Source organism: Acyrthosiphon pisum, chromosome A1 (genome assembly GCF_005508785.2).
Source record: "Acyrthosiphon pisum isolate AL4f chromosome A1, pea_aphid_22Mar2018_4r6ur, whole genome shotgun sequence".
Classification (NCBI taxonomy): domain Eukaryota; kingdom Metazoa; phylum Arthropoda; class Insecta; order Hemiptera; family Aphididae; genus Acyrthosiphon; species Acyrthosiphon pisum.
The window spans coordinates 7,769,320-7,794,952 of record NC_042494.1 but is presented as its reverse complement, the minus strand read 5'-3'; the positions used below and the strand labels follow the sequence as shown (position 1 = coordinate 7,794,952).

Here is a 25,633-nt window from a genome sequence, read left to right as displayed (position 1 = left end):
GGTTTTGCCCAAACGACGTTTAAATGTATTAATTTTTTTAATTATTAATTTTAATATTATAAGAGTACCTAATATTATTATTTGTTTATTTTTATACGAGTACTTAATACCATAATATTTTTATTATTATTTAAGTGTATTCAATTATATTTGTACAATAATATTTATTTTATCATTATTTCATATTTGTATTTAATATTAGCGAACGTATATAAGACACTACGGTTTTGCCCTAACGATAAAAGTCAGTATACGGTTTTGCCCAAATGAGGTTGGTCATAACTAGGTTTGCCCGGTCAAAAGCCGAAATATGACATTTTGCCCAATGATTGTGGGCAGTTCGCGTTTTGCCCGGGCATTTCTGAGGTTTGCCCGATTTCGACTTTTGCCCGTAACAATATACAATTCGAACAATCTACGGTAATTTCCAACCTTTTTAATCTGGCAACCCTGCCCGTGGATATCAAAGAACAATATTTAATAATATCATTGATCTATCTTCTATGTAAATCGCATGACAAATTAGATAGGTATTATCACGGTATTTTGATACGCACCCTCCGCTCTTTACTTCGCCTTTATCGTAGTACTCCGCTTCGTATTGGCTATCAATCATGTACACAATTTATAACGTAGAACAATATCAACCAATGAGAAGTGGAGAACTACGACATAGGACGGAGATGAAGGAGATGCGCAAATTGCGCAAAACTGGTACAACTGTGATGATACCTATCTAACTTGCCATGGTAAATTGTAAGTATCGATATTCAGTTCGTCGATGTTACTATTTACCATGACGAATTATAAAAAATAAATACTAAATAGGAATGTCGGCAACTCGTGAATCGTGATACTTACCCACAGTATAATGTTCATGGTTTACGTCCAAAGTATTTTTCATACAATTTAATATTTATCATAATAGTTCATTTACGAATGTACGATGTATTATGTACAATAAATAATAATATTTTGTGTTTTGATTAATCGATTGCACGTTATTAATAATGTTTTATTTTTATGGGTAGACAATAATGAATAAACAATCGTTACAGATTTGAGATTATTCTTTCATGTGTCTTACGTTTAAATGTCGCATAGTCGTGCGTGACAATGTCTGTAAATATAAATGTTTAACGTGAAAACTATTGTGCTTACATATTTTCCGACGAGAAGTAAATTTGCGAAGTAAGTTGAACTAGGTATTTATATTTTCTTTCCAAATTAAATCAGGTTTTTTAACGTTTCAGATATTGAATAGGTAGTTTATTTTACATTTTAATACACCGCTAAATTGATTTAAAAGTTATTGTTGGTTAAAATACCCATTAACGTGAAATGACCAGCCACTCATTTTCAGTATACCTAAATTTAAAATATTATTTTAGAAAAACAAACATTTTACCTTATACCTAGTAAATGGTAGCATGTGAATAAAGTAAAACATACCTACCTATAGACTTTAAATAGTTGTATTATAAAATTATTACCTGATGTTGCTATTTCACCGACACTTATTGTTAATATTTACGTAAATCTAATACAAAGGTACATAGTTTAAAGTGAAAATATTCAGCAGTAGCGGTTGACTTTACTCTATAGGTCATAGCAATGGGGTCTATAGTACTAAGTGCCTATAATATATTTTGTGTAAATATGTACTCGTTAAATATGTTGAATACAACATATTGAAGATACATATATGATATTAGTATATTATTACCATGCACCATTATTTAGCAACACTGATTAAAGTCACATAATAATCAATAAAATGTTAAATTATTAGTCTTATAATAGATAAACTAAAAAAGATAGAATAATTAGAATCAGAAGATTAGAATAATTGTGATGATATATGTTTATACATCTTGTGTTAGCATCCAAGTAATGGGGTAAGTTGATTAAGTTGTCGATAAATCAACTATCTAAAGAAATATCCATAAAAATCACCCTGTTTTATTTTGAGATTCGGTGATGACAATCTTTGATGGATTTTGTATGTACCCAAGATATACATATATAAATTATCAGTTAAAATAAACTATTGTGCATTCTTCTATATAATTACACATATTTTATCCATTATGACTATATTTTTGTGTTTATTAAATGTGTATTGACATTTTCATTACTTTAAACTTTAGGATAAAAAGTACACAAATTTGTTTATATAGGAACTTCTGTATTTTGCAACTAAAACCGACCACTGATTAGCCCAGGCAAAGGCCCCGACACTACTGTCGTAACCTCATGTTAGGTGACTGTGTCTGGGGTATTTCCCTCCTCTACCCTACAGACATGATAATATTTGACACAATATAATATTTAATCATCAATATAAGCGCTGAAAAATACATTTAAATTGGTACTTCATTATAAGCACTCAAATTAGCAGTTAAAAATATAAAAATAAGCAACAAAAATTATCAACATAATTATTTTCTATATTATTGTTTAATTTGTATAATCAAATACATTAAAAAAATTTCATTTTTAAAAAAAAAATAAAACATTGTAGTCTTTTTGAGTTTCTGAAAACATTAAAACATTTAATATTGTATTTTTTATTGATTTTCTGAAAAATAATTTAAGAATAACCGAAAAAAAATGATTAAATTAGTCAGTTATTAGATAACAGAACAAATACTAGTTCCAATGTTTATTACTAAGAAATATGATACAAAGGAGAACAATTATTTTTAGTTCTATATAGTTTTACCATGAACAAAAAACAAAAAACAAAAAAAAGATTAAACTAATACCTAGGTTTTGGTTCGTGGCATGTGCCATCATTAATCATTGTTAAGTAGAGATATGCAAACGAGCAAAAATAATCAGAAAAACTGGAAATAAGCATTTATTTTTAAATCTTTGAAAAAAGCAAAAAAAAGCATTTTCAAATTTCATAACTGAACGTGTTGAAACATGGCATACTCTTCCATAGCATTATGTTTGATATCATGTCAAACAATAAAAATAAGCAAATGCTATAAGTTCAAGCCCTGCTTATGACTTATATTGTTATTAAAACACGCACCGACCAAAACTGGTCCCCCTACGCAACACACTGCCATAGGGGAACCGGTTTTGTTAGCAAGGAGACGCGAAGGGATGCACAGAACCGGCGCTTCCTCTCGCTGGACAGAGTATAGATGATAATTTGAAAATTAGATGCAAATATTTTTCTTTTTTTGTTTGAAGTAGAGATACATTTATTTTGGGATAACACTTAACAAAGATAAATATAATTTATATATATTATAAATTTATCTATAAATTCTATGCTTAAACCAGAAAAGTTTCTATATTCTTTGTTATTTATAACTAATTTTTATCAAGATTTTTGGAAAAGATCAGTTAATAATTTATTGGTATTATAGAAGTTTTGAAGATCAAATTTACGTAAGGTAAGTAAATAGTTAATTCATACTATCAAGTACCTAGAGTAATCAGATCTGATTTATTACATATTGATTATATATTCGTATAGTTAATTTTAATATATCTAGGAACAAAATTAATGTTTTAGAATTACTACATGTATGTACCAATTACAATATATTAAAATTAAAAAAAAAAGTAATACTTACATATTTAAATTTATTAATCTCTAGAACAGTGTTGAATTTCAATTCTCTGAATAAGATAATATTATTTTTTTGAATATACCTATTATTTTTAGGGGATGGTTTTTTTCCTTTATGTTGTTATTTAATAAAACAACTTATAAATTAAAATGTCTAATGTATTTATCACAGATTATTAGAAGGTACCTATTAAAACCTATTAAATTCTTCTAATCAAATTTGATAACTTTGTACTTGATTCAACAATTCAGAAAGACTAATTTGAGACTGAGAAACTGTTAGATGAAGGGAAAATGACGACAATAATAACAAAAACAGCATTTAGAATTTAGCATAACTGAATATTCCAACCAAGGATACTTACTATATACCAACTTTGAAAAAATCAATGTTTTCCAGAAATAACTAAACAAGGAAAACTAATAACAGGCTGCACAGCACTTAAATCACAAGTTGAACTTAAATCAAGAACGTTAAATTTAAAAAGTGTTTGTTTGTTTTGAATCGGATTTTACTTATTCAACTACTGTAGTATATATACAATTCTTAGAAAAATGAATTTTTAGCTGATCCAAAACATGACACCGTTTCAGTGAAATAATTTGATTTTAAATTTATTAAAATTATTAAAATTTTTGTTTCTAAATCCTACATACCAATAATATTGGTTCTTAGTATTAATTCTGACTTCCATAAATCCTAAAAGAAAAAAACACTGTGGTGACTCAATCATAGGATTGGATTTATTCTTTATGCTTGTTTTTACATTATAATTATTACTGTTAAAATTATTGAATACCCATGTATATTAGTTTTTATTTAGTATAATTATTCAGTGTAAAATGTCTAGTTTCTTTAAATTAATTAATTAATAGGGCTTTGTCTACAGCCAAACTAACCAACATATTAAAATAATAATTTTAAAATTTAACACACTTTGTTGCACACTGATGCATGTTTCTGTTTTCAGTAAAAATATAAGTCGATAGCTAACAAAAGATAATAGCGATAAATTTGAATTTGAATGTGCCAATCATACAGATTGATGTGGGTATATTGGTTATTCTATAGGTAATTAATACCTAAACATATTTTATATAATAACCTTTGTCTGACCATTTTAAGTATTTTATAAAATATAAAGTAAATATGAATTATATATAAGTAATGGCTAAAAAGTAAATTGTATGTATTTCTGGTATTATATATTGATACCTATGGCATATTGCCACATGATAATTAAGTAAATAATTACAAACTAAAATCAAATTATGATTTATTTTTTTTTTAACATAATAGAATAAAATCGGTAAATAGTCTAAAAGTTAAAAGTTTTATTAAATTTATTAATTTTTGTAAAAGCATTTTAATTTTTCATAAATACTATATGGTTGTATATAATTTATGTGCAGGGTTTTTTATCCAATATTATTAATTTTTGAATATATTATATACTAAATTGTATATACTATTTAATATTATTTAATGCGGTTTTATATTAAATACCTGCTATTATTTTAATAATAAAAAACAAAGTGATTTAAACTTTTAAATGACACATCATCATATTTTACAATTCGACATATTATACTAAATACAACCACTTTGGATATTAAAGAAAGGTAAGTATAATAAAGACACATAATATTAATTTGTCAATTTATGACATATTTTTCTAAAATTAAAATATTGTGAATTCATATTTTATATTTCTGTGCTTAATTAAAAATAATTAATTGTTAAATATTTTTTGCCTGTGAATTTTTGTAACTATCTTTTGAGACATTTGCTAAAGTTATATTGAGTCAAATACATTAAGGCAATTCAAATGTTCAAAGTCTAAATAAATAAATATAAGTACATTACATTACTGCCATAATTTATTTAATTTGTTTAGGTTCTTATAAATTTGTAATGCAAAACTTATGAATTAAATAAAGTCTTAAATATCATATAAAATAAGTACTACTTTTTTAGTTCGTACCTAGGGAAGTTAAGGTTTCAACCATCTGCCCCTTAAATTTGTTCTGAGTACAGCCTTGTTACTTAGAATACCATTTTAAAATAATATCTACGCTTAAAATGTACATGTTACCTATTACTCAAATTTTGTATACTAATTACTTTATTAGATATTAATTTGTGATTTTATTTTAAATATGTATATTTACGAGGTGATATAGGTAATAATTCCATGATTTTCTAGTAATTTTTATCAATTTATATAGTTAGAGGTGTTTATAACATTTAAGCAAAACAAAATCAATTTTTTTACTTGTATTGCTAACAATATTGCATATTAAATGCATATTTTACTGTTTTTAAGTGGTTAAATATAACTTTAATTTCATATTGGACAGCAGATTATTTTTTCTAAAAATGTTGATTATTAAACATTGGATTTGTAATTAACTGTTATTGTTTTATGATCGGAATAATGAACCACAACATTTAAGAGTATTCTGCCTATCTTAACTTAATGTAATTAAATATAAGTCTTATCTGTTCAATATTTATATTACAAAATATTTAGCAAAGTATATTGTTCTAGAATATTAATTGAAGATTTGGAAGGTTTCCATTAAAAAAACCAACACACAATAATTCAAAATTGATTTTTATAGTATTGTTAGATATATTATAGTTAAATTCTTCAAACTAGAAAAAATTCTTCTTTGAATATTCAAAATCAGGAAAAATACATCAAAATATGTGTGACCTATCTACTTGTATGTATATATAAATATAACAAAATAACTTTATCCACGGAAATGGATTAAATGATAAATTATATGTAAATACATTTTAGAAAATTATAAACAGTAAAATATATTGTTATTTTTCAGTTGTCTAAAATCAACCACGTAAGAAACATCCTTCCATTGAAGTGACTAGAAGAGCATAAGTTCTGATAAGATTTGATCTTGAGTGCAGTGATAATACCATAAATTATTTTATTTTTGCAAGATAAATTTTGTTTTTTATCAAGTGTTTATTTTACAACTTTGCTTTTTCAATGCATTATCAAAATTTTAATGATTTTGATATCGAGTCAAGTTTTCAAGAAGATGAAAATGTTGTCATTGACAAACCTTTTATTCCGGCCAAACATCCAAAATCAACATCTCCGCCACCAGTACGTTCAACGTTTAAGGTAATAATGTTTGTTTATTTCAATTTATTTGCTTATACATTATTCACAAAATATATTGATGTATTCAGTTAGGTATTTCTTAAGACTAAATATTTCTATTTTACTATTACTATCTCAGAAATGTTACTTTTATAAATTTAGGAGAGATTATAATAATATTTCATTTAAAATATTATTATTATTTATAAATTAAAATCAAATTATATGTTTTTTAAATATAATTTATGTATTAAAATTTTCAAATACTTACCATATTATATCGTTAAAAAAGTATTATTTAGTCATGATTGAATACTATTTATTTAGTTATTAAATGATTTCAATTTATATTTCAAAGTGGCCTATAATTCTTCAAATTTTATTTCATAATTTTCTCTTAGCTATTTATTACCTACTTTGGATTAACATCTAAAAACTAATTAATTTAATAGGCTTACTATTAATATTTTTAGTATGAAATATGTGATTAATTAGCATTGTACTAATTATTAAAAATGTATTATTTATCGTTTAATTGTTATATCAAAAAATAATTATAAAAATATGTTGACCCTAATTTTATTTACTGTATCCATTTGTTTCACCAAAGAATGATATTTTTTGTAATAATGTATCTAATATAGTTAAATATTATTTTTAGTGAATTGTATGATATAAATTAAGAATTTTTGTACCATAAAATATTTTTATTATGGAAATTTGCCTCACAATACAATTTTTAAAGATTTTTTAGTCATTTCATTTATTATCTGCATTAATATCAAAAAATGTTTGTCTTAATCAAATTGTTAGTTCATTTATTATTTACTTAAATTCTTAAACCTAATGTATTAGTCAATAATAATAAAATACAATTCAATATTAGCTGTAAACAATAGATGCAATTAAGTATATTAGAATAGTTAAGCCATATTGAGATTTACAGTAAAAGTATCGATAACATTTATATTATTGAACTAATCTGCTCAAACTGAAGAAATTTTTATGTAATAAGAGAATGTCTTCTAAACATTTTTACAACAGCAAAAAGAGTAAAATTAACAAATATTATTGAAGTATGCAATTAAAACATAAAATTAACGTATTCTCAAGATTCAAGAACAATTAATGCTATTATAATTTTTGTAATTGTTGATAGTTTTTTTTTTATATATATATATATAACTAAATTGTTTTATTATAATATGTTTGTTACATTTAATTTATAATTATTATAGTTATTGTATGATTTAACATTAAACAGTATTATATTAATTTTATATTTAATAATATATTTTACATCATGATCCATTCACACAGTTTCTTAAATACAAAATATAAGTTATTATAAATGTTGTGTGAATGTAATTATTTATACTTCAATATTGTATTTTATTGTCTTGAGTGGACAGGAGTGATCACTTACAAGTAAAGGATTATTTTTAAAATGCAATAGAACTGAAATCTAATTTCTCTGTTAATCCAAAATAATTCTTAAATCCTTTTATAATATTTTTTTCCATTTCTATTTGTATGATAATTTCTACATTTTTTTGTTCTAGAATTTCACATTCCCATTAAATTCAACCCATTTTTATATATTTTAGTCTAATTTTAGCATTGATGTATACAATTATAAATCTCATCACTGCTGAAATAACTAGAGAAACTACTTATTTATGATACAATATAATGTAATTTTATAAATATTATATACCTACTACTACAATATTCATTCTAAAGACTGAGATTTATACAAATTTGAATTTTATTGTATTGATTAATTTAAATCAATCAACATCTAGCTGTGATATTAATGGACAATGCTTGTGTTAAGATTTGTGATGCCCTGGTTAAAATATGCTAATTAATATGCTAGGTACAAATTATTATATTTATTGTACTTAAGTACTTTCTTATACATTAAACATATATTATATATTCTCACACATATAACATACAAATATTCATCCCTTATTCTTTGCTAATTTCCATTTTCCCCCTGCACAAGGTACAAGGTCTGACCATAAATTATCTTTAGCAAGATCACCATGAATGAAGAGGGGGGTTGGACCTGAAGGATAAATTACCAGGGGCGCATTTAAATTAATTTATAACTTTTGAAATTTTGATAGGATCACTTATTTTATGATATAAATATACCTATATTATAATATATTAAATAATTTTCAAATTGTATTACCTATTGTATTTGTGCTTAATTGTTTACCTGTAATTATTGAGCTTAATTGTATAATTCAGAATGCTCTAGAAAAATATACAATTATATTTTTTAATAATTTTTATCTTGGTATAAATTAAATTAAGTTGAGCTACCTTACAATGCCGTGAATTTAAGTTTGACCAATGATAAAAATGAATGATTTTACAAAGGTTTAAATTAAAGTTATAAAATCAAGCAGTAGCTGCATTTGCTTAGTTAATTTCTATAATAGTAAAAATATATATATTAAAATTTTAAATTTTTTAGGCACCCACTGATTTATCTCGAGAAGAGCAGTTGTTATCTACCGTTGTTCACTTGGATAATGGCACAACCGGGTATTTAATAACTTTAAACAAAACAACAGGATCATGGTCATGTCACGCTTGTTATCCATTCAAAGTTCCATCTTTGTCATTGCTCGAAGAACATTTAACCAACAAAATGCATTTATTAGAAATGGGAAAATCTTGTTTTCCGGCAAAAAACTTTATCAGAGCATGTTCAGAGAGTAAATATATTTTGTATACAAATTAAATAATTCAGCGTACCTCATACTGTGTTCTAAATATATGTGGTGTTATTGAAATAGCTGGGATAAGTGTTGGTATGCCGTCAATGGTATCGGGTGAACCAATACCACCAGGAATGGAAGATGAATTGGCTAATGTGTTAGCCCGTATTCAAGCTACATTGGATTCAATTTTTATACCATTAATAGGCATAGAATTTATTCTTGAATTATTGCCATCTGAACCAACTGAAGAACCTAGGTACATGTGTGCATTATGTGACAAACGAGGTGATCCAAGAACTTTTCCTAATCACTTGCGAAGCTTTAACCATCACATGGCATATTTGGTAATTACTTTATTCATAAATCGTCAACATGCATTGTAAAGTTAAATATTTTCATTTTAAACCCTAGCGAAGATATTTTAGATCATTAGCTAGTGCATTGGAAAAATTAAACAAAGTGTCTTCTAAAGGCTTTCAAGAATTAGTATTCCATGTTATTGGGAAAATAGAAGAAACTTATGGCCGAATGAAACCAATAGTGGTTGATGCAAGTCTATTTGATTTACCTACTGAAAAAATAAAAATCTTAAGACAAGTAAATAATGGAAAACATATCATGTAAGTAAATTGTATTAATTTTTTTCATAACTTAAGTAAATATTAGATATGATTAACTGTTTAAGGTATATTTTATAAACCCTATATGTATACAATCATATTATGAAAAAATTAAAGTATACAATTCACTACTACTAAGTAATATGCATACTATGTCCAATGAGACATTCAAGTTCATACAAGTTGTGTACATGTAGACTGACCACTAAGAACCTATTTCCCCCTCCGTGCAACTTAGCTACTCCCATAATAACCTGTTGATTGTTCATGACTGTTGGTCACTGTCAGATGGTGGAAGTGGCTAGGTATTGTGCGGGGATATGTAAACAGGAAGGATCAATTTTGGTTTTGCCACAGCAAGCTCTCTCGTTGGACTTTCAACCCTTTTTAAAAACTATTTGATTGTGTTGCTGATATGCTGATTTGGCTCAACACATAAACAACATTTTTAAATAGATCCTTACAATTACTTTTTCTCTTACTCTTTTTATGTTATTTATATAAGTAATATTGCTATTTAAAATTTACAAATGGTTTTTAGTAATTATATTTCTGATGTAATGTGTCATTGTAACTTTGATGTTATTTTCATTACAATTACTACCATAAAAAAATATATTAAACTTTAGATGGTACTAGAGGGTTTTCACTTTTTATCATTTGCTACTCTATCATCTTAAATGTCATCATCCACCAAATTCCTTTATCATGATCGATTGCTGTTCACATGAGTACAGCATTTTGTATATTTAGTAAATCTGTAATTTTATCAAGTCCTATACAAATAATTACATACCTGTAATCAATAGTGATTGGCCATTTATAAGGATATTACTCAGTTGATGGCTACTATTGATGTCATAATTAGTATGTCAATAAGATGAAAAATAAAACATTCTTTTGCTGACATTTTTATGTTAACACGTATTTAGAGACAATCATTAATATATTACAAACAAAACATTAAAATTAAATATTGTCTGAACAACACAAAAATAATAACTGCAAGCTATACATTTTAAAGAATACCTACATGAACTCGAGTAAAAATTCAAAAAATATTGAATATAATATTTGGTAGTACATTATGTTTATCTTTGATACAGGGAAAGTCCAGAAGATCTATGGATGTTAGATATGATTAAGTCAGAATTTGTTGAAAACCCTTCACTGTTACAAGAAAAATGTAAGTCTTTTTTATGTTTAATTATCTTAATATTATGAGTTGGTCATTAAGCGTAAGTTTATTATTTTCATTTCAATTTTTTAATGTTGCAATTTTGAATTATTTATTTTAAGTTCCTTTAAAAAAAGTAACCGAGAAAAATAAACGCGATGAAGAAGAAAAACAAAAGGCTATTAAAGCTGAAACGTAAGTAAAATTATATTAAATATTTGGCACATCTTTCTATTACCTTTCATTCATTAATATTTCAATAATTTGTACATTTTAGGTCATTTAATAAAAATCCAAGAATCGCTGTTAATAAATCCCAATTACGCCCAAAGAATGATAAAGAAGAAAGTGATTCTGATATAGAATTTGTTGATATTAAACCAAATACTGAATCTAAACCAAGAAAACGTATATCAAGTAAAGTTGTCAATTAACATAATATATAAAAATAAAATAGTTCAAGTTAAAATAGATAAGTATTCATTTTCAGGTAGAGATTCTAAAGATAGGAGACGTAGATCACCACCTAGACGACATCGTCGTTCTAGGAGTCCAGTACGTCATAAATCACGTACACGTTCAAAAACACCTGTAATGGTTAGACCAAGATCTCGTTCACGTTCTCTTGGACGTTCTCGTTCAAGATCTCGTTCACCTTATTACAACCGTAATAATAAATACTCTAGTCATCGGTAATTTAATACTAAAAATAAAAATAAAAAGCATTTTTAAGCGTATATTTTTTATTTTGGATCAGAAGGCGTTATAGAAGCAGAGAAAGAGATGAATCATACAGAAGACAAATATCCCCTTCACCAAATGTGCATCATATGCACTCTATGTCGGGTTATGTCTCAGGACATCCACATCCTAGAATGTTTTATGCTGCACCTTATATGTCTTTCCCAAGGCCATTTATGAGGTTTCCTCCACCTAGTCGACCTCGGTTCTACTCTCCAGATATGTATTCAGCTGAATATCATACAGAAAAAGAAAGGTGGGGTTTTTACTGATGGCTTTTTACTATGTTTGAAATAAGTTTAATTATTATTAATTTAAATTATGCTTACAATAAAACAAATATTTACAGCAAAAATGCATGTTTTAATAATAAGTTTGATTTTCAGAAATTCAAGTAAAAGAAAAAGATTAATACAAGAATACGAAAAAGCTGTAGAAGAAATGAAAATTGAAATGGAGAAAAAGTTAAGTTATCATGAAAAAAACCCTGAAAATCATCCATTATATCCAGACGAATGGAAAAAGTTTTGGAATAGACGTTTTAAAGAATTGCAAATGGAGGGTAAAGATCCAAATACTTACGATTTTAAACCAGAATGGATCCTTTCATGGAGTAAACGTACACAGGAAATGCATGATGAAGAAATTAATGAAAAGATGGAAAAACTGAAAAATAAAATACTGGGTGATATTAATATGGATAAAAGTTCTTCTGAATCACCTTCCAGAGATTCTCCTCCTTTAAAAGATAAAAAGTTATTAATTGATTCAAAACATAGTTGGCATAATATTCCAGTATCAGAAGTGTTCGAAAGAGACTCTGATATTGTAATTAACAAACCATCTAACGATAAAAAACCTAGAGTTGCTGGAGCGTCTCCTATTAATTCAGATTCAGAAGATTCGATAAATGAAATCAATGATCATAATAAACCCAGGGAAAAAATTAAAATTGAAAATCCATTAAATGTTATTACTGTTTTAAGACAATTGAGCGTATTGGAAAGTCAATTAGGTTTATTAGCACCTAAAATAGTTGATTTGTTGTCTAAAGGTCTTGTAATGGAAAAAATTGAACCCAAATCCTCAATTAAGTTGCTGACTCCAGACAATTGTGTGATGTTTGAAACAGTAAAGGAAAAACTCAAAGGACAACTTTTAGCAGGTGTTGTCAAAAGGAGTTTAGTAAATGCTACTATGTTCTCTATTCGCAACATTGAAAAATTAATGCAGTTAGCCCCTAAGTTTATACCAACGTCAAGCATGTTAAATTCTACACCTACATCTGTACCCACGCCTGTACCCACACCTATACATACACCCATACCTATACCTAAAGCTGCTCCAATTGTAGTGCCTGGAGTTGGTGTTATTGATAAAATGGCTATTGCGCAGCAAATAACTCAAGCATTACTAGCACAAGGTAGAGTGGATGTATCACAAAACGATTTAGAAACTCTCATAAACGCTGTGGTGGGTATGGCACAGTCTGGAGATAATATTCAAGGAGCTAAGAACTTATTAGCAAATATAAATAACGGAGATGTGATGAAAACTCCTTATGAAGAAGTTGATAAGAAGGAAGAAGTTGAAAAGATAAATTTGGACCAATTATCTCAGGGTGACATAATTAACTTATTGAAGAATTTCAGGGATTTGAATACTGATGAACAAGATGGACTTATAACTTATTTAAAAAAGTTGGGTGAAAAAAAACCAGAAGAGGTGAAAAAATTGAGAAAGTACATAGACATGGGACCATCTAACTTAAAAGAAGTTACTTCTATGTTTAAAGAAGATGATGATGATGATAATTATGAACTATCAGACGTTTGTAAGGCTGTTACGGAAAAAGTTAGTGAACAGAAAGACGAAGACGTGAACAACATGACCGTTAATTTTGAAATCACTGAAGAGCAGCAGAAACTTTTAAGTAGTATAAAACATTTTTTACCAGAAATAAAATCGGATTACAGTTTGGAACCTACCAACATTCAAATGCAAACCACTCCTGACCAATCATTTTATAAAAGTCCTAACAATGAACCTCATACTACTTCATATTCTTTAGATCCATATTCAGCTAAAAAAAATGAAACTAATTATTCTCCACAACCATCAACGTCTACTACATTTTTAACAGACCAACCTGAAAAATACAATGTTCCTCAAGAAAAGCCTAATAAATACAACAAACCTCAAGAAGAGCCTAATAAATACAGTAAAACACAAGATCAGCTTAAAAAATACAATAAAAAGCAAGAACAACCCAGTAAGTATAATTTACCTCAAGAACAACCCAGTAAATACAATATACCACAAGAGCCACCTAATAAATACAATATATCTCAAGAGTTGCCTAATAAATATAATGTATCTCAAGTGCCGACTAATAAATATGTATCTCAAGACCCATCTAATAAATATGTATCTCAAGACCCATCTAATAAATATATGTCTCAAGAACTGCCTAATAAATATAGTGTACCTCAAGAGATACCAAATAAATACAGTGTATCTCAAGAGCCACCAAATAAATTTAATATACCGCAAGAGGAACCTAATGAATATAATACTGCTGAAGAGCAATCTAATGAGTACAATATATCTCCAGAGACACCTGATCCGTATTCAGCTAACCAAGTAGATAATTACAATGATCCCTACTCACAAAATCGAAGTAACAATTATTACCAAGGGCAACAACAGGATTCTTATAATAAATATCATCAAAATGCTTCCAGTTATTATAAAGGCAAAAATACATATAAAACTAATAATACTTATCCTGACACATACCAAGGAACTCCTAGAGAAAATAATAGAAATAATCGATTCAATCGTGGTCAAAATAATCGATTTCAAGGCAGACGGTAAATTGAACGTAATTACATTTTATATTAATTAATTTAATTGATAGTTTTATAACCCTATTAAGGTTTTACATTTTCACTAAAAATTACACATTTTATGTTTTACAAGTATTTAAATATTTTATTGTGTACAGATCGATGATTTTCTCACCATATATTTTTAGTAATTTATCTTTATTTTTAATAAAGTATTTCATTATTTTTCATTATTGTATTATTTTATCTTTTAATAATTAGTATCAAAACTGAAAACATACCATGTAGAATATCAAGTGTAACATTTTTTTTCTCGTGTTTTGTATGATATTTGGAAGTGTAATATATTGTATATATTATACAACAAATTAAAATGCATATTAAATATGACAATATTTTTTAAGTATTAATACAACTTGATAAAATTATTATATTATACAAAATTAATATCATAATTTTCAAATGTACCTATACCTAAATTGTTCAATAATTTTACATTTTTACCTATAACTGATAAGCTATAGTATTATTGTTTACAAAAGTTTAAATTTAATACATGTGATTATTAATTTTATTATTTCTTTTTTATTGTTGACCCTAATTATTGTACCCCTAATAGTAAAAAATATGTATCTAAAAACATTTCTACTAAATGGTCAGCAGTAAGTTTAAACAGTAAGTTTCAGGTATTCTATAGGCATATTATTGTTGATTTATATGTGCTAGGTAACCAACTATAGAACACAAATACACATTTTTTTTTTAAACGTGAGCCCGTCAACTATGGCTATTAGTTATTGTAGGGATTATGGATTATGGTTGGTGGGATTGGTACGGTAAGGTTGTTACAGTAGGTAAGCAACACGTGTATGAGTGGCAAGGTTTGGTGCCACTATGAACCAATGAACCCCAGTGGTCACCTATCCGGGAGTAGTAGTAGCGGACGTTATATCTTACACAGTTAATGTATCACAGATAACGAAAAAGCCACAGTATTCCAATCTCATCTATCTGAAACTTTTCACCTACATAATGACATCTTTATTCTGCAACATATAGAAAAAGAGAAAAGATATCTTAACTCTCCACTACCCCATGCTCGCACCGCATAAAATACTTCACACTCAATGAAGTAAACCACGCTGACGCCTGGGGTCCGCCACAACTGGTTTAACGGACCCGATTTTGAAAGCCTCTTAGCGGCTGACCCGAAGGACAGCCGAGCGGGGTCACCGCGACAAGGTGGGCTTTCCTCGACCCCGAAAAAAAATAAAAAATTTAATTTAAATTTAAATTTTTGACAATTCAAAACGTTTTTATCAAAAATGTACGATTTCTTGAACATAGGGCCAAACTAAAAATTTTCAACCGCCTATTACCTAAGACTAGCAAACAAATATCTGAAGAAACTTTTGAGGTCTTCAAAATTATGTTCAATTTTTATACTGATATATTAAGTAACAGCAACAATTTGACTAGCTTAGAAGTAGGTTATGGTGAACTTAAACTGTGGTATAACAGTTGCGCATTCAAATCACCAAATTCGTCGTTAACAATAACAGAACAATTTTCCATTGTAATCTAGATTTTTTCCTGTAATATCAAAGTTCTTGCAAATATTAATTACATTACCAGTCACAACAGCTACTGGAGAGAAGTCTTTTTCTTCCTGGCGTCGACTTAAAAATGATCTCAGAAATACTACTAGTCAAAAAATGAGACTAAATGGAATTGCAGTCGTCAATATACACCAGGATATTTATGTTGATCCATTGATGATAATTGGTGAAATGGCTAAAACTTCAAAACGAAGACTCAATATTAATCTATAAGTGTTTTTTGTTTGTTTTTTATTCATAATATGACGTTTATTGTTTTATTTCTTGTGCACAAGTCGGCCGCCCTCTACCGCTCTTATCCTGTAGAGTATTTACATATTTTTAAAATCTGTTGAGGGACATGCAACTAGACTTTTGGATCATCAATCTCCCGCTAATAGAATTCTAAAATATGTATAGGGTACTGAGTAATGTATTTAAGTTAGTTATAGAGTGTACCCATTTTTCGCGTTCATACAGTACATATGAAAAGTGAAAACAATGGTTTAAAATTTCAATAAAAATATTCAAATTTCCTATATAGATCCGGCACTGCATGTATATCATACGGCCGTAAAGATACAGGGCTGACAGAACTTTTTTAAGTTCTAAAAAATAAGTCGTGCTCAAATCTATCAATCAGTGTTTGTTAATAACCCAAAAAATTAAGTAAATAATAAAAAAATGTAATTTACCGATACATCATATTTAAAAAGAAATAAAACCTTCTGATAAACACTGTATCGAGTAAAGTAAGTAATACATTTGTATTTAACGACACTAATAGAAAAGAAAATAAAAAAAACAAAATTGAAATTGTCTATAAATGACTTAAAACGAGTCAAAATAATACAATGTATAAAAAATACTAAACTTAACATTTGGTGAAAATTTTAAGTATCTCCTGCAGTTACTTATTTATTTTTGAATTACATTAAAATAAGAAAACTAATTTTGTCAAAAACTAGTTTTTGGGTTTTGCAAAAATTCCCGCTTTTCCTATTTTTTTTCTCAATTATTGGGACGCACAGCGATTTTCTTATTTTGTTGTATACCTAATATATTATACAGTATTGTTACTAAAAGGTTTAGACGAAGACAAACGAATTGTACTTATTAAAACAGTTTTATTAAACGCATAAACGAACAACACACAATATACAGAGCCCACAACCGGTACTCTGCGACTGACTGTAACCATGACTGAATGGTCAAGCCCTTTACAAAAAACAGGGTAGCCAACAGTATGTTCGATATCAGTTTATATTAAGTTAAAAGATTCAAATACTAATCGAACATTTTAAATAAAAGTTATATCAATAGATCCATTGAGGATGTTTATTATAGCTTAATTATTCATAATTCTTAATTATGAACATATTCTTAGGTAGCTCTCGAAAAAAAGAATATTTACTTTGTTCATTTATAAGGTAGCCACTTTTTTTGCGAAATTGGACTCTCTGGTAGGTCTTAAAAGGTCTCTAGCTAAAAGGACTCCTATAGCTGAAACCTGAGACACGAATGAGAATTCGCTCTGACAAGCGTGGCACATAAATTATTGATCTCCGGGTAAAGTGAATACAAATCTGATGTGTGACGTTCGGATAATAGGACCGAGTAGTCCAAATAATCCAAAGACTATAATATTATTATAAGATGAGCAATATTTAGGAGCAGTACCTATACCAGGAAAAGCTAAAAAAGTGGTTCTGCTGGTTCTAGAATTTATCAAGTCACCGCATGTCACTTTTGGTAAAAGGGGTCCAGACGACGGTATAAATAAGTCTTTAACTTGATCGATGCGTATAAGATAATTAGGCGGTAATCATAACTAGGGATCAAAATGCCCGAAAAATTCGGGAAAATTTCGGAAAAAAACGGTTTTTTTCCCAGAGCCTCGGAAAACGTGGAAAATTTGGAGAATATTGAAATAATACATTTCCAAAAAAACCGAAGTTTTCGGAAAATTAAAAATTTTATTTACGCTTAAAAATTAAAATAATCTACCTATGTAAAAAAACCATTTTAAAAAATAAATAAGGAAACCAGTCATTGTCATTTCACATTTGCCGATACGGTTATCAATGTATTATTGTATTAAAATTTAAAAATATTAATACGGATATTTTAATATTTGTTCTGAAAATAACGTAGTTCCATATCAAATTGGTATTTATGTGGGAGAGTGTAATTCCCCGAAAATAAATCACCTGTATTTTTAAATTTTAAAAATTGTATACTTATAATATATTGTCTATTTATATTTGTAATAACTAATAACTAATAAGGTATATAGTAACTGGCTGATAGGTTTATAAATTATATTACAGTGACTGGTGAGTGGTGAGTGGTGAGTGATGACTAGTAACTATTTGATAGTTTTTATATTTTCGAACTTAGTGAGTTGGTAATAAAATAAACTAAATATAAAATAATATCAATAAATAATAAGAAATAACTAATTAGTAAATACTTAATAGTTAGTATTTTATTTGTTAATATTACAAATTATAATTATTCATAAATCAAGTATAGAATCCTCTAGATTTATCCACTATAGTATACAGACTCTAAGTTAGGTATGGTATATAATATTATGTATGTAATAATATGATTATCAACTATCATTATTTATTAGATTGTTTCCACTATACATTACTTTTTCAGTTCTTTAGAAAATAAAACCATATTTTTCATTCAATTTTTCAATTTTTTCAGGAAAAAAACCAGTTTATTTCATCAAAACCATTTTTTCCGGAAATTTTAAATGTAACCAATTTTTCTCAATTTTTCCGAAAAAACGGGAAAAAACCCGGGTTTTTTCCGGAAATTTTGATCCTTAATCTTAACTATTAGTATTACACGAAAAAAGAACAACGATAAAGGGACGTAGTCTTGTAAAAGATACTATTACAATTGTATTTAAATACAGATACAAATCTAGGGCTTCATTTCAACTTTTATTTGTTGGTGCCAAAATGTTTGCAGGCCAATCAAATCATTACCAGGATGCAAAGAAAACTTTTTTTTTGGGGATGGGGGTCAAGTGGTGACAAAAACTGTAGAATATTTGTATAATTTATTTAATATGTCACTTATATTAGTATGAAAATATCACAATATTGTTGCTATTTTTGACGAATTATGTGTAGGTACTTTTAATGTATTTATTTTATATTGTGGATACCAGTGTACAGTGGTACAATATTGGTAAATAAATGTATGGGTATAAAACACCTTTATAATAAAATACCTAACCGAACCTAACATCACATTTTTTCTCCCTTCATACTCAAAATATATAATATAGCTTAATAAACTTAGACATTTATTTTAGGGGTACTACCCTTCTTCACAATGTTTGTGTTATAATTTCATCAATTCTAATATTGTGGGACCACAAAACCATTTCAAACATTCTTGAAAATTAAATATTAGTACCTACAATACATTTTTTTTAATACTGAAAAAATATAAAATATATATAATATAAAACACTTAGGTATATTGGTGCTTATATTTATTGTTGGCAGGTCAAAGAAGGCGTTTTAAAAAAAAGTTGGTGCAAATGTACACCCTCCATTCAGAAAGTATTTCAAATACTTTTAAGAAAAAGTATTTAAGAACAAATATAAATACTTGGCAATGTATTTAAATACTTTTGAAATACTTTTTTTACTTAACAAATGTCGGTTTGCAAAATACATTTTGTAATTACTAATTTAAAATAGTGTAATGTTACATTTAATTAGATATTATTAGAACTTTTTGTACCTCCTTCTTAAATGTATACTGAAAAATATGGGTAAGTGGATGTCGCTCTACACTGTACAGTAGATTACAAGTGGGTCACTGTATAATGGATGGTATTACATTTGCATTCAATGATATAATATCATTGTATAAGAAAAACGATTCTGAGCGGAGACGGTATGTCGGTCTAGGTATAAGACATAATATTATAATATATAGTATATAATATAAAATATAAAAACAACTTGTGCCTATGTATTTTTAATATTTTTCAACTGCTATTGTTATAATATATCATGAGTCTTGTATTCAATTTTTACACTTTTTGACCCAACAGATAAAACTTTAATGATATTAATAGAAAAAAAACTAAAAAAATTGAAAACTGACAATGTTCGTAAACAGCTCAAAAAGAGTCAAATTATTTTAAAAATGTTATCATGTATAGAAAATGCTAATATAAACATTCAGTGAAATTTTCAAGTATCCGTATTGTCATTCGTTTTTTAATTACAACAAAATAAGAAAATCGAAATATGAGAAATCGAGTGAATATCAAATGTTGTAAAAATATGAATTTCAAACACTCATAACAATTTAATTTGACTTGCTTGTAGACATTTTTTTTAAAAAAAGATAGACAACCTTATGAGGAATCTTGTATTACATTTTCAAATCTTAGATTTAAAAAGAAAATTTTTCATGAATTTCTAACTCAAAATAATTTGCAAATTTTCGTCATTTTTACGTATTTTGTCAATATTTGAACTTTAGATGCTTATAAAAAAAAATTGTGACTATAAGCTTTTAATTTTTTTCATCTGCCATTGAAACAATATACTAGGAGCCTTCTATTAAATGTTCAAGCTATTTTAACCAACAAATAAAATTTTATTGATATTTATAGAAAAAAAGGTGGGTTAGTGGTTGTCGCTCTACTGTACAGTAGGTTACAAGTGGGTCACTATATAATGGATAGTATTAAATTTGAATATCACTGTATAAGAAAAACGATTCTGAGCGGAGACGGTTTGTCAGTCTAGGTATTAGACATACCTATTATAGGTATACTTATCTAAAGTATTAAAAAAAAATTGACCTATAATAGGTATCAATAATAAATTCCAAATTAATCATATCACAATATCCATTAGGTACTTATAACGCGTTATACATCAACAACAAATCGTTGTACTATCATAGACATAGGCGTGCGCACGGGTAGGGCTGATTGGGCTTTAGCCCTACCTGAGATTTTTTTATACGAGGGTACTTTATGAAGACATGATTAAAAGTAGGTATAACCCTTTTAGTTTTTAAACGTTTGTGTTTACCCGAGAGACTATACGGGGCGATTTATTTAAAATTGAACACTCATTATTTCAAAAAGTGTAATTGTTTTTGAAAATATTTTTGACACAGGTACCTACTTAGTTTCGAGTCGTTTACAAAACAACTTTGTTAATAAAAAATTTTTTAACTTTTTTAAAATATTTGTTTGACAACAGAGTTTTAATTTCATAATATTACAAAGTAGAATATTTTTCTAAGTATTTCGATACTTCTACTAAAAATCGAATTTAGTGCGAGTAGTCTATGCGTTATAAGCAGTGCCGGCGCTAGGGGAGGACAAATGGGACATTTGTCCAGGGCCCCGCGCTTGTTAAAGGGCCCCGTGATTTTTAAGTATCATCTTAATACGAATACCGTGAGACACATTGACATTTTATATCAACCAATTATAAATCTATATTATGCCTATCACCAGTTATTTGGAAAAAAATATAAATATTTATGATCTCTATGGTTATTGTTTTCTTTGTTCTTTATTTGGAACGGCTTTCCGCGTATTGTATGCCCGTATCGCCGTATTATAGAAGGGGACAAAGCTATATTCTTAAAATATTTATTTGATTATCTAATATAAATTCAGTTGGTCATTAATTGAGTATTAATTGACCGCAGTCCGCTTTGTGCAGTTCCTGTATTTTTTCAAAAATTTCTGCATATCACAAGAGTAAGTTTTTATTTTATGAAATTATTATTACACTTAAGTTTAGAGTATAGCCGTATTAAGGGTACTGCAATATAGGTACTGCATGAGTATTTACAGTGTATCAGGAATCAGGAATCAGGAATCAGGAATCAGGATTAGTTTTAATATTTATTGTCTACCGTCGTATATTATGCATTATTCTGCCTGCCGCGGTCACGTATTTAGATATTAACCCTTCGTAAGGCGTGTGGTCTACAATTGTAGACCAGCTATAAAAATTTACAATTTTATTATTTATAACTAACTTGTAGTGCCTTGTACTTTATAGTAGCTGTTGTTTATCTTTACTGCTGTGTAATCAGTATCATCGTGACCGTTGACGAGCGTTGTGTAACGAAACATATCAACAATATTACAAGTGATCTACAACTGTATACCACGTGACTTACTAAGTTATATTTTTTTATAAATTTGTTAAATTCAATTTTTTTTTTTTAATAGGGTACAGTTGTTTTAATAATTTTAATTTTAACGAAACATAAACAGTACGTAAAAATATATGTATACCTACGTAAACATTTTAATTAGTATATAGATTTTCACCCCTCTCTGAGAACCTAAGAGCTATTACCTATGTCTAGGGCCCCGCAATACCTAGCCCCGGCACTGGTTATAAGTATTTAAAGTTAAGATGAGCGGAGTTGAGTGGTACGGGCTTGCCCCGCAAAATGTATGTCCACTGCTCCGCTCATCTAAATTTTAATATTTATATCTCATAAACCAATAGCCCTAAAGTCGATTTACCATGAATAATTTATAATCATAAATAAATACCTATTAATGTTATTTGACAATATTTATACATTATATTATATATCCTATATTTTAAACGTTTTGAATACATTATTTTATTAGATTATATTTGGTTAAAATTTAAATCAATATTGATGAATTTTGTATGTGTGAAATAATGAAAACTGATTGTTTACATTTTCCAGTAACAAACAAAAGGGTCATTTAAAGTTTGTAGTGAAAATGTCTATAATTTTTTTTTGTGTGACCATGACTAGGGGGTGGGTGATCAGATTAAATTTAGCCATAACTGACCCAGAGGTCTGCGCATGCCTATGATCATAGATATATAATAGTATACTTTAGAAGTTTCAATAATATACAATCACAACAAAATAACTAAAATAGTTATTCCAGGTTTTTAAATATGTGATTTCGTCCAAATTTGAGCTTAAAATGACTATAAAAATAAATTGTGCTTATTTATTATTTAGATTTTTTGGTAACAGAATTAACTACTTAGGTGGAATCTTGTTTTACATTTTTAATCCTTAGATATAAAAATTGAACATTTTATAAATTTTTAACTACGAAACAATTATTAAATTTTAAATTTGATAAATTTTGTCAAAATTCAATCTTTAAATGCTTATAAAAAAAAATTGTGCCTATGTATTATTAATATTTTTCAACTGCTATTGTAACAATATATCAGGAGCCTTGTATTACATTTTTACACTTTTTGGCCGAACAGATAAAACTTTATTGATATTTATAGAAAAAAAAAACTAAAAAAATTGAAAACTGACCATGTCCGTAAACAGCTCAAAAACTGAAGAAAATCCAAGCACTTTTACTGTCCTAAAAGGTGATGACAGACACAAAAAAAAATGTAAAAAAACACACATCGTTGTAAAATCAATACATTCATCGTTCCACTCAGAATCTAAAATGAAAATAAATAAAACTTATTTTATAATATTTTTTAAATACTATTATTAGGTTATTAAATAGTTGTTAATAAAATCAGAATTTAAATTTAATTATTTCACGAGATAGGTAATAATTAATTTAATTCAATTTTCAAAACTGATTTTAATTGACTAACAACTATGAACTTACGCAAGTGTACTGTAGTGGCGAACCCAGGGGGTGGACCCCGGGTCCGGACACCCCCCCCCCCCTTGGCTTATGTCATAGTTTTATTTTTATTTTTAAAAGTTTCCGTAAAATGTTCATTGAAATTTATTGATTAGTTTGATTATTACTTATTAGTTATTAGATTAAATTTGGACATTAGGTATTTTATTGATAACACGTCGAATCCGATAATAATTAATTGATATACATTGTAAATATAAATTTAAAAAAGGTGGGCAAGTGGATGTCGCTATGCTTTACAGTAGGTTACAAGTGGGCCACTGTATAATGGATGGTATTAAATTTGAATTCAATTATTAAATATCATTGTATAAGAAAAACGATTCTGAGCGGAGACGGTATGTTGGTCTAGGTATAAGACATATTATATACTTATATCTATGGTATTAAAAAAAATTGACCTATAATATACACAGGAATATCACAATATCCATTAGGTAGGTACTTATAACGCGTTATACATAAACAACAAACTAAAATAGTTATTCTAGGTTTTTTAACATGTAATTTCGTCCAAATTCGAACTTAAAAGGACTATAAAAACAAACTGTGCTTATGTATTTTTTAGATTTTTTGGTTTCAGAATTAACCACTTACCTACGTGGAATCTTGTTTTATATTTTCAATTCTTAGGTATAAAAGTTGAACATTTTATGAATTTTTAACTACAAAATAATTATTCAATTTTCAATTTGATACATTTTGTCAAAATTCGATCATTAAATGCTTATAAAAAAAATTGTGCATATGTATTTTGAATATATTTCAACTGCTATTGTAACAATATATCAGAAACCTTGCATTAAATTTTAACGTTTTTTACCCAACAAATACAATTTTATTGATATTTATAGAAAATAAAACTAAAAAAATTGAAAACTGACAATGTCCGTAAACAGCTCAAAAAGAGTCAAATTATTTTCAAAATTTTATCATGTATAGAAAATGCTAATATAAACATTCAGTATCTACAGTCATTCGTTTTTTAATTACAACAAAATAAGAAAATCGTAACATGATAAATCCAGTGAATTACAAGTGTTGTAAAAATAGGAATTTCAAATGCTCATAAAAATTTAATTTAACTTGTAGACATTTTTTTTTTTAAAAAGATAGACAAACTTATGAGGAATCTTGTATTACATTTTCAAATCTTAGATTTAAAAAGAAAATTATTTCATGAATTTCTAACTCAAAATAATTTGCAAATTTTCGTCATTTTTACGTATTTTGTCAATATTTGAACTTTAGATGCTTATAAAAAAAAATTGTGACCATAGACTTTTAAATTTTTTCATCTGCCATTGAAACAATATACTAGAGCCTTCTATTAAATTTTCAAGCTTTTTTAACCAACAAATAATATTTTATTGATATTTATAGAAAAAAAACTAATAAAAATGGAAACTGAAAATGTCCGTAAAGAGCTCAAAATAAGTCAAAATATTTAAAATTGTATGGTGTATAGAAAATGAAATA

At 27.2% G+C, this 25,633-nt stretch overlaps 1 protein-coding gene across 5 annotated transcripts; it reads left to right on the top strand.

Annotated features, from left to right (window-relative positions):
* The first annotated feature begins 806 nt into the window (after positions 1–806).
* On the top strand, positions 807–14,923 carry LOC100166133. Of its 5 annotated transcripts, none has more exons than XM_029486581.1 (11): positions 807–1,191; positions 6,440–6,747; positions 9,218–9,461; positions 9,543–9,811; positions 9,879–10,087; positions 11,194–11,273; positions 11,387–11,459; positions 11,542–11,681; positions 11,755–11,956; positions 12,025–12,261; positions 12,392–14,923. In XM_029486581.1, the coding sequence occupies exons 2-11, from the start codon at positions 6,610–6,612 to the stop codon at positions 14,880–14,882; spliced, it is 4,083 nt and encodes a 1,360-aa protein (XP_029342441.1). In that variant the 5' UTR covers positions 807–1,191; positions 6,440–6,609; the 3' UTR covers positions 14,883–14,923. The 5 variants fall into 5 exon arrangements, with proteins under 5 accessions (XP_029342441.1, XP_001946293.2, XP_008183366.1 ...); XM_001946258.5 differs by having other exon boundaries at positions 12,022–12,261; XM_008185144.3 differs by having other exon boundaries at positions 807–1,205; positions 12,022–12,261.
* Positions 14,924–25,633: the final 10,710 nt, after the last annotated feature.